Source organism: Pseudorasbora parva, chromosome 17, assembly GCF_024679245.1.
Source record: "Pseudorasbora parva isolate DD20220531a chromosome 17, ASM2467924v1, whole genome shotgun sequence".
In the NCBI taxonomy this organism is placed as follows: Eukaryota; Metazoa; Chordata; class Actinopteri; order Cypriniformes; family Gobionidae; genus Pseudorasbora; species Pseudorasbora parva.
Window position 1 is genome coordinate 16,577,700 of NC_090188.1, and position 20,122 is coordinate 16,597,821.

Genomic DNA, 20,122 nt, shown 5'->3' on the forward strand with positions numbered 1-20,122 from the left:
ACTTATGACTACAAACTGAACCTCAAAAAAGAACAACCACAAGGGAGTCTATGTCATTCCTGAAGAACTGTGGGTGCGGGTGAGTGAATACTTTATGGTTTAGGCCAAATTTGACCTTACCTATAATCATAGTGTTAAAGGTGGAAGATAAAAAGACACAAGTAACAATGTACTTGCAAAATGTATGTTTTGGGCCTTGCTACACCAACCTAGCCTGACAAGCCAGACCCACATCAAGATGTTTGGTCTGGAAACTCACCATTGACAGGGCTCAATCCGATGGGCGGGATAAACGGTTGTCTTATAAACTCCCTCTGCATGCGATAGGATAGCGCTACCACCAACCAGAGCAACGAAGGTGAAACAGAGCTTGTTGATACATTAAACATCAGCCGTATCCGGTCGGCAAAACTCCAAACACATCTTCCCTTTTTAAGAATGACTTCAGTGCCGTTCTTTGTTCTTTTCTCAGAGAAAAGCTCAACTCCAAGTCTTCCAGAGTCGTGGTCAAAGCTGATTCGAAAGGCCGCCGCCGTTCGCCAGTTTCTGTGTTTACCAGAAGCATGCAAACACAACTCGGCCGTCGTCATTATGGCCCCGCCCACCGACTCTATACACAATGTTATTGGCCCGGCAAGAGTTAGGGGAAAACAGCTCAGAAGGGTATTGAGAGTTGCTAGACGACACTCGCGGGGAGATTAAATTTGCTACCGCTAGGGTGCGTCTAGATTTCTAGGCTAACACCAACCCACAATGAAACAAAAAGTTGTCTGTTAGTTTCCTCCAGTAATAGATCTACCCCAAAGACAAGGCCTAGTAGACTACAATGCATGTTTGAGCGGTTTTAACTGAATGCAACTTGCCCTGGCAGATCTAAAAATATGCCATTGTCAATGCCATATGCTAATTGTCATATGCCAATTACACATGACGAGAAGAGGAAAATTGATGAACCTAAGTGTTATTTTATGTTTTTTGGGGGGGCAAAATTAGATAACGGGGAGACTTAATATTGTTAAAAGAGTTTAACATTTAATTATGTTGGAATAATTAGAACCATTTAAATTATACTGGGTTACCATAGTGGAGAAGAACGGAGCGACTGCTTAGGCTGTGGACTGAGACTGGGTTTTGAATTTGATTGTGCTGGGGAAAAAAATGGGTTTGGGCGGGTGGACAAAATTTGGGCTGGTTTGAGGTCAGTTTGGCGGATTTTAAACCTCTAAATTTTGTGGTCAGTGGGTTAATAACTCAAATGTGCATGTATGTAGGCTACTCCCTAAAATCAATTTAGGGAGTCAACTGACATTGGTGTTGACGTCGCCAACAAGCACGTACTTTTTAGCCAATTTAGCAGGGGACGCAAACATTCAAGTTTTTTAGTGCAAAATTGTTGCTGGATATTTAAGTAATCGCTACGCCAAAGTGACATAAATATACAGTAATAAGTGGGAGAGTGAACCAACTCTCAAAACGTGGATTACACCTGTGACTCGAAGATTCTTTAACCAAATCTAAGAGCACAGTTAGATGACTCAAATATGACCCCTGTCCATCATCATGGCCTGCATGCACCTTAACCCGTCTAGACTGCGCTCTACTAAGTTCTGCGTTATGTAGGCTACTTCACAAAATACATAATTTTACTAAAGTTCTGTATAAAGAAGCACAACACAAAGATAAACGCATTCTTGTTCATTTTTGGTTGTAGGATTATCATACATTAGCTATGTATCAGTGAATGACACATTTTGGCTGTGGTGCGTGCGCATTAATGTGTGTAATGCCTGCTAATTTTATTTTATTATTACTGCTAATTTTTGTTTATTCCAGTTACTTATACTGGGCACTTTTTGCACTTAGTGTATTCTTATACTGTTGACATTTGAAAATGATACATGTGTTTTTCCGTGGGTTAAATGAAGTCATCGGTTAATTTTATGATTTTGACAGTTTCCACTTTATTCATAAAGTGTTTTTTTGTTTTGTGTCATATAACTGTATTTGAATGTATCTGCCCTGTTTTGATCCATTTTCCAGGGATTTTTATTTTTATTTTTTATTTTGTCATCATTATTTTGTTTCAATGAAATAAAATGGTACTAATCAATCTTGACTGACGTGGCAATAAAATCATATCACATTATTGTATCATTTTAAATTTTGGCCGTTTTTTTTCTTGGATTGGGCAGGTTTTAGTGAGCTTTTGGGCTGGAAAAATCGTGAACCCAATCTGGCAACACTGACAGAGACAGTACATGTCATTAAAAGGAATTCATAGCATTTGACATGTTCAATATGTGCTATTGCTGACTAACAGAATCTCCACCTCCACTAACACACGCCGCTTACCAGCACATCTCTCTTCCTTCTCCCCCACCTTCTCTTTCTCTCTCTCTCTCTCTCTCTCTCTCTCTCTCTCTCTCTCTCTCTCTCTATATATATATATATATATATATATATATATATATAATTTTTTTATACATTTTTTTAAAGGCACTTTTATAAAAGCATTAAACTAAGGCCTAATCCTGGCTTATTCTAAACCCTGTCTGCGAAACCAGGCCCTTGTCTTTCAGGGATCGATTCGTTTTTAGGAGTTACATTAGTGTTTGAGATTGTGATGATATCTGTCAAGAACAATAAGCACGGTGATGCAGACTGCCAGTGAAGTGCCTTTTATCCAGATATTGCATATTTTATGAATATGAGCTAGGGGGGCTGTAAAAATTGACATTTTAATGATTATGCTTTCAGTCAAACAGATTTCCATAATATGTTTTATCTGTTTAAAAAAAATAAAGAAAAAAAAAGTTAATTGGTCTAATTAAAATATATACAAATAAATAAATAAAAATAATTATCAGCTTTTAGCATGTTCGAATGTTCGAATCATATCATGAGTTAACTTCGATTCGTGAACAAATTTTTCAAATTAGCTTTTGGGGACCAATTCACTAAAAATAACACGGGAAAAAAAACATTCGTTTCCGATTAGGCTTAAACAAAAACAAAAAACACCGCAGCAGTCAGTTCATACAGCAAGAGCGCGACGTCGTTCTAGTCGCGTCGCGTGCACGGCTCGGACTGTGTTTGTCACTTCACGACGTCGACGGAGAAAATCTCGCGTTGCTGGCTGGTGGCTGCGTTCTCTCTCCACCTCCACTAACACACACGCCACTTACCAGCACATCTCTCTTCCTTCTCCCCCACCTCCTCTCTCTCTCTCCCTCCCTCCCTTTGAGTGAGCGAGAGATCTCCCGAAACCTGAGCGAGGCGGTCCCGGAGACACCAGAGAGGCGATATCCTCGTAAAGCGCAACATGGCTACAATTGTAACCTCCACCAGGTTTACAGACGAATATCAGCTGTACGAAGAGCTCGGAAAGTAAGCGACCGCACCGCTGCATATGTGACGCGTTACACACACTCTCTCTTCACTCACTGCATTGTGTCTCATCGTGTTGCCTGTGTCTAGTTCAGTGTGTTGACAGCAGCCTTCAAACACAGAGGCGTATCGGTTTTGCATGTTAAAAGCCAGCGCAGCCTGCTAACGGAAAGCTTGATTGAGTCAATTTGAGCAATTCGGTGTGATTATTAAGCTTCTGCGTTCACAAAGCTGGTTTCTTTGTTTATCTTTAGATGCGTTTCCTAACACCGTGCTCGCGCGCCACAGGGTGCTTTCGGAGCCTGCGTGTCGTCTTGATGCAAGATGCAATACTTTATCGACACTTTATCGACATGCGAACGGCATTCGTTAGAAAAGGAAATCCTTCAGTCTGAGGTGATAGGCTTTGTGATCCGTGTCCGTGATTTGAATGCACTACACACCTAAACTTTTACAGCATTCAGTAGCATTGATCAGATATCACTGATGCCTGCTGCCGCGCAGGGTGATAATACGGTTTGCTGCAGACTTGTGTAACGATATTTACGGAAAATACTGCTGTTTTGGGCGTCATATATCGCAGAGTCATTGGGCGGTCGGCTACGTTTGTTGTCCAGCCGCCAAAAACATCAACGCGAGAATGAAGGAAGTGAATTAGCTTTGTCCAATTCGTGAAATATTCTGTCTGTGGAGTAGGATCGTTTTAATGAACCGGTTGAACCTGTATACAAAACCGGCCTGTATTCTTCGCGAACTGCATTGAATCGATTTGAGCGGTTCTATAATCAGCAACTCATGCTAATTACTTTAATAGTCGAATAGCAGAGAATCAGAGATAGGCTATTAGCCTACAAATAAAACATAGGAAACTGGAAAATGTTTAGGATTTGTTTGTAGCCTATGACAGATTTATCAACACATAAAAACAGCGTTGGCTTTAATAAAAGCTTTAACTTTTTCTCTTTTTTTACTAACTTTTGAAACGTTTTATAACATGACAAAGACCTGCTGAATATATTTTTTAAAACCTATTAATAAAGTTAAAGTGTTAGAAAGAACTGACCTGTGGAAATTATTCAGCGTTCCCACATTTTTTGTGTGTGTAATATCATTTGTTTACCTGCAACCAAAAGCATCAGCATGGAATGAAAGAAGTAAATCTGCGTCTTGAGTTCTTGATTCAAAAACCTATTGGCGGCATCTGAAAGCGATACTCTCTTGAGTAAGTACTTATTTAGATCAAGTAGCCAAATTACTTAAAGGGTTATTTCACCCAAAAGTCTGTCATTAATTACTCACCCTCATGTTGTTCGACACCCGTAAGACCTCCGTTCATCAAATGAACATATTTTTGTTGAAATCCGATGGCTCAGAAAGGCTTTCTTCGACACTCTCTTTCAAGCACTAAAGACATCGTTAAAAGTCCATCTCACTACAGTGACTACAATAATTTTATGAAGCGACGAGAATAGTTTTTGTGCGCAAAACCTAAATGACTTGTATAGTGATGGGCCGATTTTAAAAAGAAAGCGTAGAACGGTTATGAATCAGCGTATCGATTCATGATTCGGATTTCATGTGAAACTGCTAAAATCGACTTTGGCGATCCGAATCATGAATCGGTACACTGATCTATAACAGTTTGAAACTTTGTTTTGAAATCGGCCCATCACTATATAAGTCGTTATTTAGTTGTTGGTTTTTTGCGCACAAAAACTATTCTCGTTGCTTCAAAAAATTATTGTAGAACCACTGTAGTGAGAGGGACTTTTAAAAACGTCTTCAGTGCCTTTTAAGGGAAATGTCATTGGTATCAATGAAGGCCTGTCTGAACCATCAGATTCCAGCAAAAAACATTTGTGTTCCGGAGACGGGGGTCTTATGGGTGTCGAACGACATGAGGTTAAGTAATTAATGACAACATTTTCATTTTTTGGGTGAACTAACCCTTTAACTGCTAAAAAAAAAATAGTTCTATAGTATGAATGTAATCCGGGCGTACTACCAAAGACTTGCTGCAATCCGATTATCCGATCATAAACTGTGTTTTATTGTTTTATGTTTCCTGGGGTGCACTTATAATGTTAGAATGTTTTTACATAAAAAATTGTCATCATTTATAAATAAAAGGGATTTTACCTACTCTGATTTTAGCCCTCTACTCTGTTTGAAGGAAGGTGTCTGTTGTGAGACTTCAGTCTAAACGCCCATTGCTGTGATTGGTTAGCGTCTTTTCATTTGAAATAGCTAAGAATTACTCTCTCTTTTAGTGCATTTTTACTATTACTGCTCACGTGGTTAACTAATCGTGAAAAGTGTTGTTTTTCATTTAGATCTATGGCATTATATTACGATTGTGGCATTAAATATTGAATGAAAAATATTTTTTGTCATGTTTTGCGTGTTTAGAAACAAAATGTATCAGACAGTTGTTGTCAGTAGTGGTGGTGAGATGAAGCCTTAATTAAGCATTGAAGCTTTTCAGCCAAATGGTTCACAAAACGATTTCTCAAGACTTCATATGCTCACAGTGTGATCTGTGATGTACTATATTTTGCGTCAGTTAAGGCTTAAATATAACGGGGAAGAAAAAAATAAATTTCCACACAGACTAATCTATTTATATGAATGTGTATTTTCTGGTGGTATATAATGATTGTATAACAACTGTGTAATGAATGTATTGGCTTGAAATTCAAACAAGATTCAAACCGCTTCCTGAACCAGTCAGACTGAAGTGAGACCTCGGACGTCATCATTAACGTCGTAGGTCTAAACGATACAAGCCTCGATACATGCTTCACTGAAAGCTTGGGGGATTTCTCGACATGCTCTCCGAACCCTCGACACAGGACGTAGCATCACTAGTTGTCAGATTTCATTGGTGATTTCAAACATAAAATTTAATCGTATAAGCTTGGCGAACAGTTTTGGGTAATTTTCCCATTCAAAGAGATGGGAGCTGCACTTGCATGCCTGAGAGTCATTTCAAAGATGGCCGACTAGTGAAATGACTTGTCTTAAAGGGACTTTGGTACTACGTCTGCCATGTTGTCATTATCATATGAACTACCAACGTCAGTTTAACAACGTCATTGTTTCACTGCCATTCATTAGAGTGAATATTTAGTCGCATTGTAGAGGGTTGTTTATGTAGCATACAAATTGCTTTGTGTTACTATAGTAATTGCCTTATTGCTGTTTTGTGTGTGAAATGTGCTAATTAGCATTTGACATGCAATTCTTGCTGTTGTGGCACATAACCATGTTAATAAAGCTGCTGTTTTTTTTCCTTATACCGTGCATTAGATCCTTATGCCTGATAGATATCACTGTAATGGGTGTTCTGAGGAATCACATATGATTCTCTAAACAGAAAAACAATAATTTACATGCCTGTACATGCTAGCCAATCAGACAAGTTGGAGGCGGCTCTGTGCCAGTGGTGTCAGTTTAGGCCTGAGCTACCTTTTTATCCAACCTAAAGCTTCACTCACACTACAAGTTTCGCTGCATGTTACTAGTGGCTGGCGGTGAGGTCGCTGACTCGCTTGTGGGCGTTCCCTCTACTGTTTGCCTAGTAATGTTTGTATTCATGGCATTCACGGATGTTACTCCATGTTGCAGACCACAAATTGGTTTTCTTGCCGCTACAAGCAAACATTTTCGAAGGAATTAGTACATAAAATGCTTAATTAAAATTTGTTATATTTATATAGCGCTTTCTATGCACTATAAGCGCTTTACTTAGAAGGGGGAATCTCAACCACCACCAAAGGGTGAGTTCACCCAAAAATGTAAATTATGTCATTAATGACTCACCCTAATGTCTTTCCACACCCGTAAAGAAACTTCGGAACACAGTTTAAGATATTTTATATTTAGTCCGAGAGCTTTTCTGTTCTTCCAATGAAAGTGTAGGCACACTATACTGTCCATGTCCAGAAAGGTAATGAAAACATCATCAAAGTAGTCCATATGTGACATCTGTGGGTTAGTTAGAATCTCTTGAAGCATCGAAAATACATTTTTGTCCAAAAATAACAAAAACTACGACATTATTCAGAATTGTCTTCTCTATAGTGTTTGTTTTCAATCCGCAAACAAAGATTTAATCGGCTATGAATCAGCAAACGTAGTGATGATTCGGATCAAATGTGTCAAACTGCTGAAATCACATGACATTGGTGATCCAAATTCTGAATCAATACGCTGATTCATAACCGTTCGAAGGAACAAAAATGCTTTCGGACTAAATCTAAAATATCTTAAACTGTGTTCCGAAGATGAACGGAGGTCTTACGGGTGTGGAACAACATTAGGGTGAGTCATTAATGACATAATTTACATTTTTGGGTGAACTAACCCTTTAATATTAAAGATGAACAAGAAACAGCGAGTGTTCTTTGCCATTGCGGCTGTTTATCCATTCAGGCTCAGCATGACACATACCACTGTATGTACACCAAGACATATCATAAAATACAGGAAACTTGCTGACCACTAAAATGAGTTTCGCCTTCATCCTGCCTTGACACTCCAATACACAGGGTGTAGTGATGTGTTATGTGTGCTCCTCTCTTATTTGTTGTCACTCCCAAAATGTACTCTTCATCTGTATAAAAAGTTAATTTACACTGTTGCGTCACTGGACATGCCTACATCCTGTCGCTGACGGTCACTGTCATTCGTGTTGCCGGAAATCGCCAGCTCTCTATTGAAATGAGTGGGATTGTGTTGCTGGATGTGTGAACGCAGCTTAAAGGAGTGTTCACACTGACAGCGATTTCCACATTATGGCTGACAGGAACTGTTATCAAAGCGACTAAGCTGAAGAGAGCTTAATAGAAACTAACATACAGCGACTCCACAGCATCCCAAGATTTAAACGCTGTCAGTGTGAAAGCATCATAATGGGTTAGGGTTTATCTGGTTAGCATGATTAATTTAGCCCCTGCTGTTAGATGCCAAACCTACACCATTCTGCTGCCAAAAAGCATCTTTCTCCATTCAAAAGTTACTGTGTGGTATGAGTACATTTCAGCCAACATTTCAATTGTAAATATTTCAGTATGGTGTTGTAGATGTTTTACCAGTGCCCGAATCATTTTCAAAAAGCTCTTAAAAGCCAGAAATGGACTCATATTTTCCCTGTTTGCTTTGCTACCAGTCACGTCACCGCTCACAATAGTTGGCTATGAGCATAGATGGAATTTTTGCAAGTAGGTTTTGTGCAAAAATCATTAACAGCAGCTTCAATTATCTTATGCAGGCATCACATGCGGCTACAGTTTTCCTCATTGGACAGTCATTGGTCTCTAAGGAATAATTTGAAAGAATATTCATTAAACATTCAATGACCTGTTTTAAGTACATTTACATTTATGCATTTGGCAGACGCTTTTATCCATACATTGCATTCAAGGTACACATTTTACATTTTTGTCAATTCTTGCTTTCCCTGGGAATCGAACCCATGACCTTGGCATTGCTAGCGCCATACTCTACTCATTGAGCTACAGGAAAGACCCACATTTAAAAGCAAACACAAGTAAGGAAAGTAGCACATTTAATACTGACATAAGTGCCAGCCAAATGTTGTCACATTCTTTTTCCTGATGTTCTGTCCAATAGAGTGCAACAGTGGGATCCTGGAAAGAGAATTGTTCAATTCTCGATAGGGGAATTGATTTTGCAAGATAACTTATAAACAGAGGTGGACAGTAACTAAGTACATTTACTTGAGTACTGTACTTAAGTACACTTTTTGAGTATCTGTACTTTACTGGAGTATTATTTTTTTCTGGAAACTTATGACTTTTACTTCACTACATTTGAAAGACAAATATCGTACTTTTTACTCCACTACATTTCTATCTAGGTTGAAAGTCGTTTCTGTTGCAGCTCTGAAAGTTGATGGATGATTTTTTCCATCTTTAAAAGGTTTTTTTGTTGTTGTTGTTGTTGTTGTTGTTGCTGACAGTCTATCAGGAATCACTCTTATAGTCATATACATTTCCCCAACTTTTTTTGAACACTGATCAGTTCATAGCAAAATGGAAGAAGACAGTTCTTAGGCACAAGTGTACTAGTACCCATAGCCATACTTTGAAAGTATGTTTCAGTTTTTAAAAACAAATCAAGAATAGTTTAGTTGGCATACACTTGGTGCATGTCTTATAAAATATTAAAAATATAAACGTCTGGGAGAAAGAGAGTGGTAAAGTTGGGAGAATATCAGATGTGTATTGGATCCGTGCATTCGGCCTTAAAGTGACAGCAGCTTTGTAAAGAGCTTTGTAACTTATATACAAGTATTTAAATTAGTTTAAGTTAGTCGTATGGTAGTATGTCATTGTGTAGTATGTCATGTCAGTGTACATTTATACAACAATAATAAAATAATGCATTGGCATAAAAAAAAGGAAATTTACTTTTATACTTAAGTAGATTTGAAAACAAATACTTCTGTACTTTTACTTGAGTAAAAATCTGTTTTTACAACTTTCACTTGTAACGGAGTAATATTTGACCAGTAGTACTTTTACTTTTAGACAAGTAATAGAGTTTTGTACTTTGTCCACCTCTGCTTATAAACCTCTAAGACAAGACATTCTGTGAGCTACAAGGTTTTTAAGCAATGTAAATGCTTTTGTTGAAGCGACCAGACCACCATTTTTAACAGTTTAAAAGCGGAACTCCTAGTGAAAAACTACATTATGCATGATAATGCAAATAAATCTCAACTAATCAGAGAATCAAAACAAGCAAATCACACCAAAGAACACTTTAGATCCTGTGCGGTTCTCTCATGAAGCACTACAAATACTCTCAAACTACTTAAAATATTTGTGTGCATTATATGCATATTTTGCAATAAACCTGAAATATGTTTTCACATTATCAGCCTCTTTAAACCTGTAGTTTTATTTTTACATCTTTCTTTCTTTCATTAAAGACGTTAAGTACACAGCCTTGTATCTTTGTCTTGTTGTATTCTTATGTTTATCTTTGCCTTATTTTCACTGTCACTGTTAATTAGATTAACAATTTTAATTTTAAAAGAAAAATTACAGACGGACTTAGAGGGCTTTGCATTTGAAGTTTTCACTTTAAAAAAAACCTATGGGAAAAAAATACTTTGTGTCCAAGGCTGTTGCAAAAGTGGGCAGGTACTGTTAGCTTCATTTTTAGCATTAATATTGTGCTGTGCTTCTTTTAAACAGGGGAGCCTTCTCTGTTGTTCGGCGATGTGTAAAGAAATCAACCGGCCAGGAATATGCTGCTAAGATCATCAACACAAAAAAGTTGTCAGCAAGAGGTAAGGTTTTGCTTTTGCTGACCTGTTAGGTGGGCCCATGCATTTTGATCTGCCTTAATGTCTTTTTAGAATATTAACACGATTTGTGTTAATACACCATCATTCTTGAAGTAACTAGGGTTTTTTTCTCTTGAATCTAACTAGCTATACATTATTTATGATTTAGCACAGTCACACCTGGGGCTAGTTTCATAAACTAAGCCACTATAGCCAGGTTTCAATCTAAGGACTTTTTTGCAGAAAAAGTTTTAGCACATCAAAATGTTTACCGATATAGCTGATGGAAATGCCAATTATTGATCATTTTTGGAAAACGTTGACCCAATCTTGTTCCGTTTAACTTTATCAAATAAATTCTATGTCGATACTTCATATGTCACGAAAAAACTAGTCTGGTAAAACTTTTTGACAGAATTTGCCTATAGCCTACAGTGTCCACGTTTGAGGCATTGCTCCCATTCGCTGTAGTTCAACTCACATTAAATCTATTATATATTCATATTATTAAGTTTTATAGTAAATTATTTTATTACTCTTGATAAGAATAATACATGTTACGTCTTAAACATCATTCATCCTTAATTTGTGATTTTTGTCTGTTTTATTTTTACAATCTAATAAAAGTTACACTGGTTTCTGAAAACTCCTTAATCAAGTAATCAAAATAGTTTTTATAACCAAGTACAAAAAACATGACATTTGTTAATAAATTATTTTATGTATACAATTTAATATTATATAATATAAAGTTTTTGTTTCAAAATGGATAAGGAAAATAGCGCCTTAAATCTCTGCAGCTCATCAAAACTAAAAATGGGCGTCTGTCAAATGAAGGAAGGCGATTGGAGTTTCAAATACTGACAATAAGAAAGGTAAAAAACATGTATGCAATATCATTTAGGGAAATAAAGTAGGTTGAATCTAAAAAGCTCTAAACAAATTTTAGAATTAAGACAGCAGGTCTATAGGCCATTTCAAAAAGTTAAATATAGGCCTTTACAAATAAAAAGTTTACCTGTCTCTGAAAAAGAATAAATTAGCAGCTATTTGATGTTATTGAACTCTGAAACCAGAATGAATGACTAGGTTTTAATGATCTAAATGCATGTGTCCTCAGCCACGTCAAACCATGACTGGCTTGACTGCATGTTCAAGGCATATAGTTGCTACATGACCGAACATTTTACTGGACAAATCATTTTATGGATCCAAAAATTTTGCATACTCGACAAATGCGCTGCCCTGTGTACAAACCCATGGGCTTCGTCACATACAGGCAGTTACATGCAGTCCTGTCAGACAAGCTGTCCCAATTCGCCATGATCTTCTGATTAATATTTCCTAATTAAGTAATCAGCCTATTGTTCGTGAAAATAGTCAGCAGTAAACTGGCGAATTTCAACTTTCTCATGGCTCTCTGCATTTTACAAATATTTGGAATGCGAAAGATATGATATAATTTGCGATAGACTCAAAACTATGAAAATTATTTAAGGGCAGATTTCTTAGGGAAATAACAAAACGTCATTTCACACACCATCTTATCAGTAAAATGCCAATTGGATGGAAACATACTTGACAGCAAATTTCTCAAACTTTTTTTCAACGCATATTCACTTTGTCGATAGCAAAAAGTGGATGGAAACTTGGGTTATGGTAATAGTGTGTCTTAAGAACTAGCTAGTTAGACCAGCTAGCAGTTAACAAAGGGTTTGTACTTTTCCCAATTCAAAATCTACCAATCTACCTTTTTATGTACCTTACTTTAAGCAGCTTGGGCCAGTCTTAAAGAAAAAATAGAGAACTAACTTTCAAAGCTAGTCTAAATATTTTATGCAAATGGCCACTTATGACTGATTCTTCTTTCTTTTTTTGAGTGGCAGACACTGCTGTCTGATTGTACTTCGAGCAAATGCTAATTTATTCATTAATCTACCACAAATGCTTAACAGGAAGCACAGGGATATAATGAAATTAGTCTCAGACTGAACAATATTGGTAATTTGTCTCACTTTGAATGGCTCTGTGCTGTGCTTTCAAAAGTGTAACAGCTAATGCAGTGAACCTGTTAATGCAAATGTTTTCATTCATTCTTTCTGTATCTCAGTTGAGTCACCAATCACTGTCAGTGTCATCAGTGCTAATTATGCTGTTGGTGAAGGTGGTAGGGATATATGAGCCCCAGCCACTGTTTCACCTGCATCGCAAACAAAAGCAGCAGATCTATTTCGGGGAACAGACACTTTGTGTAGCTGTCTTCTAATGGTATCAGGTTGGGCTGTCTAGGTTTGAATGAAATGAAATGGATTTTAATTAAATTACTCCTATGGATTGTCAGCTAGGCATGGGCAAGATTACTCAGGTGGCAGCAAAGATTGATCATGATAACGAAGTAATTGCGTTAACTTTGTGTGAACTTTTCATACATACCGAAATACAGGGGGAAAAAGTGCCAAAATGAGGCTTTTTTATGATTTGTTAGGGGTCATTCACACAACATGCATTTTTATTAAGGTTGCACCAATAGGATTTGTTATTTTGACAACTCTTGCTCACTTTTTTGAAATTGTCATCAAATTAGATTATGGTTTTGATCATGTTTTAAATTAACAAAGTTCAAAAACACATTAGTTTATCCCATTTCTGCAGCATCAGATTTTCTTAAAGAGAGCAATAAAGTACATAACTTTCCTTACTAAACAGTATGTTACATATGACACTGAAGCTTCAAAGCTTGTATCGTGTATGCAGCGAAATTTTTCATGAAGCTCCGTGCCGGAGCACATAATGATTTCAGAGAAACGTGTGCGTGATCAAGGCTTTAATAGATAAAACAAGGAGCTGCGCACTCGGGGTTTATGGCTGCTGTAAATTTGACCTGCCACTTGATGGCATGGTTTTCGACATTTATATCTTTTCCCAAAGCAATCAAAGAGAAGTTTCAAAGCCTTAAGAGGTTTCATTTCTCCATCTCTAATAAACAGGAAAAAACAGGTGTACTCAAACAAAATTGGCATCCACCTCCCTACCAAAAATACATTTCATTACAAGCTATCTACAACAGATTTCAATATTAATGCGAGCCACTAACATGCTCTTAATTGTTAGTTGAAGTGTATAGTGGAAGTGATCATATCTATTGGATCTGGTGACAGGAGATCTGTGTGGAGGAAATATCCTTAGTCTCTCCAAATGACGGTATTGCAGGTCTTTTAAACTCCAGCACTTCTCAACAGAGCCAATCAGAGCAGCCAGCATTGACGAGCTGGGAATTGACTCCAGGTGGTACAAACATGTTGAGTGATAGGAGGAGTGGCAACAAGAAATAGAGCACAAAAAGAAAAAGTATACGAGAGAGAGAAAACAGACACCAAGGGTGCTTCTCAATACTCAAATTGATGCTTCCTCACTTCCTTGCTTCTATGTTCTCAAGGAATGAAGAGCGAGGAAGCTTCAAGGGGACACAAAATTAAACGTGTAGCCAAACACTATTAGTGGGTGTACAATGGTGGAGGAGAGAAAACGAGCCAGAGGGAGATTTGAAGAAAGACTGTTGAAAAAGAGATGACTGAGCGACATTACAATAAGAATATCACTCGAAAGTAAAGGGAAAGGGCTTTAGGACCCGTGTTAATATTAGAAAAGCTTTCCAACAGACGCAGAGTTTGCATTGTTTCTGCTCCATACGTGAGTAACACTGGTTTTGAATGACATAGCTGCCAACAGCAAAGCAGCTCCAGACAAACATACAACAAACTCTTGCTTGTATTTTATTATTGTGTAATGTATGTTCATTTTTGGTGCTTCCTTGTCATTCATTTATCATCTTTGCTTTTTTCCTGAAGCATTTTGTTGCATTTCTGTTACGATATATAGACATCCAACTTGAGCACTGCATTTTTAGAATGCCATGCACTAGAGTCTAGATGCTGCAAAAGACGCGAGAGCAACGGTCAAACCCATAGGTCTGGCAGGTTTACATTAAAAAACGATGGAAAATTAATGCAAAAACACAATCTGTGGGTGGGGTGGGGGGTTACAGTCACCATAACCATGGTCTTGTGTAAAATCAGTTCCCTTTGGCCTTTGTTGCTGTTTCAGGTGAAAATGTGTGAGTGGACACATGGCCAGAGCTGAATAAATGATTGTTCTGTCTGTAGAGACCTTCAAGCTGAATTACAACAGATCCTGTTCTGTTGTAATTCATTGTGTGCATATGCGCTTGTGTATGCTACGGTCCCCATGGATGGCCGACAAACAACAGATTTATTTAAAAGATCCTTGGACAAAAAGAAACAGATAATTAGATCAGCATAGTTTGGCAACTCTCTTGGCTTCCTTTCAAGGAACCTGGCAACTGTTTTTATTCAAACTCTTCATCATGTTGGCTGGCGCTGTATTAAAAAGCAACCGCGCTATTCATTCACTGGAGCCCACACAAGTGCCAAAGCCCCCTCCCACGAAATCTCCCCATTCCCTTGGCCTTAATCAAAGCCCAGCGAGATCTCTTGACATACCAACCTGTTAACGGACACGTATAAGCTATTATCATCTCTGAGTCATCTTGCAAAGGCCAGGGCAGTCTGCAATTATTCAGTCCAATGTTGTTGATATCTTATAGTGTATAGAGTGCAGTACACGCTTGTATATTAAGAGTGCCAATTAATGGTTGTTATTTAATGGTAGTGCTCCAAATGGCTTGTCAGATTCTTATTGAAATAGTCGTATTTTTCATTGCGTAGTTTAAGATTTTTATTTCAGTTACGTATTATATTGAATTTATTTCAATGTGATGGTGCCTTCAGTTTCTTTAGTACATGTTTTGCATAAAATTCAGATTAATCCAATGAAATGTAAAGGTAAATATTATGTAAATGTAGAGCACGCCAACTAAGCACAAATGACGTGAACTTGTTCCTTGTTACTCTGATCTCATACCCCGTCTTTTACTTTTGCTGTGAAACTGTTAAAGGGTCATGAACTAACAATGCACAATACTTTTACAGCATTTAATATTATTAAGGTTAATGTTCATTTTCACATGCGCTAATCCATATTTAATGTTTTAAGTATAAATCAACATTAATTTCTAAAGTTAATTTATTTTATGCCACAAATTAATTGCTGCAAAAACATAATACACTAAATTCACAATGAAATGGAAGGTAGCTACAGATTATTATTTTTTTTTATAAATAATAATAAATCCCAAATAATGCAAATAAACTACTAGTAATATTAAATTAACTTAAAGGGGACACATTATGCCCCTTTTTACAAGATGTAAAAAAAAGTCTCTGATGATCCCAGAGTGTGTATGTGAAGTTTTAGCTCAAAACACTCATGTTTTGTTTTATAGCCTGTTAAAATTGCTACTTTTTTGGAGGTAAAATATGGCAATCTGGCAATAACACAGTTTTGTGTATGTCCCTTTAAATGTAAATGAGCGAATGGCCTGTTTTTTCAAGTAGAGGACGTATTCTTAGCGAGCTAGTGCAACAACAGCAATAGAACATGTCAGAAACTAACGGTGTTCACTTCAAAGAGGATTCTGACAATAATGCCTACAGACCAGAGAATAGATGCTGCATGGAGATAGAACAGGTATAGTTTAGTTTAATTGCGTTTTTTAACTAGGGGTGTAACGATACACTCATGTCACGATTCAATATGTCACGATACTAAACTCCCGATACGATATGCATATTTTAAGTAAACATAAAGAAGAGTTGTTGTTTTTTACTTTTTTATTAGTGTTATTATTATTAGGACCCACAAATATCCCCCCATTTCATCATTATACTCAACATTATATATAGTTGTTTAATGTAATAATGTCACTGAAACTCCCCTCAGGCTTTACTCTATCCCTCTTTCAATGCAGGCAGCATCTCTCCCGGTGCTCATAGCGTCCTGCCTGTCCCGCTATTACTGCACTATACATATAAGAATAAAACATCTAAAATGTTTTGAACAAAAACCAAAAGCCAGCGTTCAGGAGAGAGCCTCAAAACCAATGTAGAAAATAGACTATAATTTATTAGTTATGATGTTTTTGAATGTAAAAACAACACAAACGTCTAGTTGACCTTAGACAACAGTATAATTTTTTTTTTAAAAGCCAGTTCGTGGCGCTTTTAAAATGGTGTTTGCGTTTTGACTTTGAGGAGCGCCATTCCGGCAGCATGTGCACTTCAGATGATCAATGCAATCTGTCAACAGAGCTTGTCAAATTGCTCTCTTTCTGACTGCAAATGTTTAGCTCATCCAAGAAGTTTAATTCTGCATTTACTTTACTAGTTGTTTTTGCGCGTCATACAATCATCTGAACGTCTGTGTTTACTATGTGCGTCGCTGTAAATCTGTTAATCATAAACCATCGTTCATGTCTCTCTTCAGAAGACTTGGATTTGGACTAGACACTCGATTAGTTATTTTTTACGATGCCTTTATGACATTTTTTCGGATCTTTTAATTTTGGATATGATAGACTTTAAATGGAGGCACAGAAATCTCTCAGGTTTCACAAAGAATAACCAAGTCCAAGTCTAATATGTGTTTGGAAGTTAAACGAAAAACCAACATGATTGTGAGTACATGATGACAGAGTTTACATTTGTAAATTTGTGTTTGGGTGAGTTATACCTTATAAATAGGCCGACTACAGCAAGCCTTGGATAAAACTGTATATCACGAATCATATCGCTTCCACCAATGATACATATCTGCGCATTTTAATAACAATATATTGTTTAACAATATATCGTTACACCCCTAGTTTTAACATTTGTTGTCATGCTTTTATCCACTATTAGTAGGCCTACAAGCATGTTATAGTGGTCCCTGTCCGAATGAATGCCAAAACTTTACTGAATTTTATGAAGTTTATTGTTCATCACACAAAAGATGAAGCGTGTGTTTTCACTCCAGAAAATCACTCTAGGAGCTGAATAAAACATAGTACAAGAAGTGCGCATTAACACACCCTCTCCCTTGCATCTTAAGCATACACAGCGAATAACACAAAAAACACGTTACAACTAACAGTAAACAAATATATGCGGTAAACATATATAAACAAATATATATGGTCTGTATGCCTTTTCAGGGGGTGCTTTAAAAAAAACTGGTAAACTGTATATTTGTAAAAAAAAAAAAAAAAAAAAAAGCACTCTCCCTTTGATTACTTCTGTGACCAGTATCGCTGTTTAGCCGGATCACGAACAGTTGGTACTGATCCATCCTCCTTGAGCTTTAACCTTTTGGCAAAACCTGCTCTGAATTGTCCCTCATTCAGGCAACGCAACTGCATTGCTCACAAGATTGTTGTCGCTAAAGCTGCTCAAGCGTGGAGAAAATGGCGGACAGTGTACTGTGGCTGAAGGCGGAAACTACACTAATACTGAACAGTCTGTCAGCGCCGTGTGTGGAAACGTGCAGATTAAGGGGCGGTAATATTATAATAGATCCCCTTCCTACGTCAGAAGGGAAGAGAAATCCGAGTGGCTCGTTTTTTCACATGCTTGCAAAAAAAGGCTTACCAAACCGAAGTTACTGTCCTTTTTCACGTTTTCTGGTAGATGCTCAGAGGATCTGATTATAGCACTTAAACACAGAAAAAGTCAGATTTTCAGGATATGTCCCCATTAAATTCTATCTATTTATGAAATAATAATAAAAATCACTAAACATTTCTAAAATAATAAAAACGATACAAAGATAATAATCAAGTTAATGCATATTGTTAGTACTCCTGTTGAAGTCTTCAGATGTAACAGTATTCCTATACAGTTCTGTGGCCATGCGTGGTTTAGCTGAACATACTAATGGTATCGTGCTTGCGTGTGAGTGTGTGTGTGTGTGTGTGAGACGGTGGTCAGTGGTGTGATCAAGGGCAGCATGGAGCCTGTGGCTGAGACGCAGGCATCGTGAGCATGCAGTGGTGATGTCAGGAGGTGCGTGAAACACTGCTGAATAATTGAGTCGCACAGCCTGCCGTAGCTCTAAATGGAAAAAGAGGCTGAGACCTTCACTACTTTCTGCCTCTCCACATCTCTCTCACTCTCTCTGACCTCCCTCAGATCAGCTGCAGCATCGCGGCCTTGCCGTATTATCAGGGCCCTGGAATGCTTCCTCGCTGCTCGCTGGAGGGCGACTGGCAGAGGCCTGATAATCGTAACAGCACTGTTGTGGTGAATCTTTAATGGGACAAACTGTGAATTTTTAATGAACCCCAGCCAAATGGTGTATGTGCACAACAGAAAGAGAGTGGCTGATGATGTGTATTGGGGCACATTTAAAGGAAAGACACAATTGTTTGCATGTTTATGATCTGTGTAAGTACCAGGCCAGAGGTGTGAAAGGGAAGGAGAGATGGTTGTGTTCTCGTAAGATTTTTATGTACTTGTAAGATAAATGTGCGTGCTTGTGTTGGGTTTGTATATGATTTCGTGAGGGATCATTCTCAAATCATGCTGGATAACACTATATTCAGATTTTACGTTCATCTAAAACAAGGAAAAAACAAATACTAAGATAAGCTTTTCGGTTACATCATGGGTGTCAAACTGCAGAGTTTAGCTCCAACCATATTTAAACACACTTGAACCAGCTAATCAAGGTCTTCAGATTACTAGAAACGTTTTGGAGCTGGGTGGAGCAATGCTACATGACAGTGGCCCTCCAGGAGTGGAGTTTGACACATGTGAGTTACATGGATAACATTTGTAATGAAAACCTATGTATAACTTTTAAGGTTTACTTCAGTGATTTAACATTAAGCTTTGAATCAGTAGATATCCGGTAGTATATTCGAATAAACGTACTTCAACCCCTCAAATCCCCATGAGACGAGAGATTTAAGTATTTGAATTCTGGAAGAAAAAAAACTCTGATGTAAATATCGTCGTTTTGCGTAATTTTTGACCAGAGGCTAAAAACTACATCCATTAGTTGGAGCTATTGCCGCATGTTTTCAACCCGCCAATGGGGGGGTGGGATCGCACTCACAGGACTCGGCTCGGGCAGCTGCGGGGATTCAATTAAAGTTTAAACTTTTCAAATTAATTCCTATGTAAGTTAAGCTTCAAAAGGAATGAACTGAAAATGTGCCAGACATGGACAGACGCTATGAATGTATGCCGTGGCCGCGCTTACCTCAGCTCCTGTGATGAGTGCAATCTGACTCCTGCTGCGTTTGTGCTGTGACACTCACTCGGCTCACTCACATTATACTGAACAGACACGTTCAGTTTTTAATTGTAGTGTTTGTTCTCTAACTGAACTAAATGAACAACGTTAGGAGTGGTGCCACGACTGGCAAGTGATCCATTGAGACAGTAGCAGTGGCTTTGGCAGTGGCCCCCGTAGGGGTGCATTCTGGGAATTGTTGTCTTTTATCCCCATGAAACAAAA

The 20,122-nt window shown here is 37.7% G+C and overlaps 1 protein-coding gene across 20 annotated transcripts in view; it reads left to right on the forward strand.

Annotated features, from left to right (window-relative positions):
- The first annotated feature begins 3,152 nt into the window (after window positions 1-3,152).
- camk2g2 (calcium/calmodulin-dependent protein kinase (CaM kinase) II gamma 2) overlaps window positions 3,153-20,122 on the forward strand; it is a 74,655-nt gene continuing 57,685 nt past the window's right edge. For 8 of the 20 annotated variants that reach the window (XM_067421177.1, XM_067421173.1, XM_067421176.1 and 5 more), the window contains exons 1-2: window positions 3,154-3,387; window positions 10,614-10,708. In XM_067421177.1, coding sequence (XP_067277278.1) covers window positions 3,323-3,387; window positions 10,614-10,708 — 160 coding nt within the window. In that variant the 5' untranslated portion in view covers window positions 3,154-3,322. Of the gene's footprint in view, window positions 3,388-10,613; window positions 10,709-20,122 lie in introns of all 20 variants that reach the window. The other 12 variants (XM_067421188.1, XM_067421184.1, XM_067421190.1 and 9 more) reach the window with 3 other exon arrangements.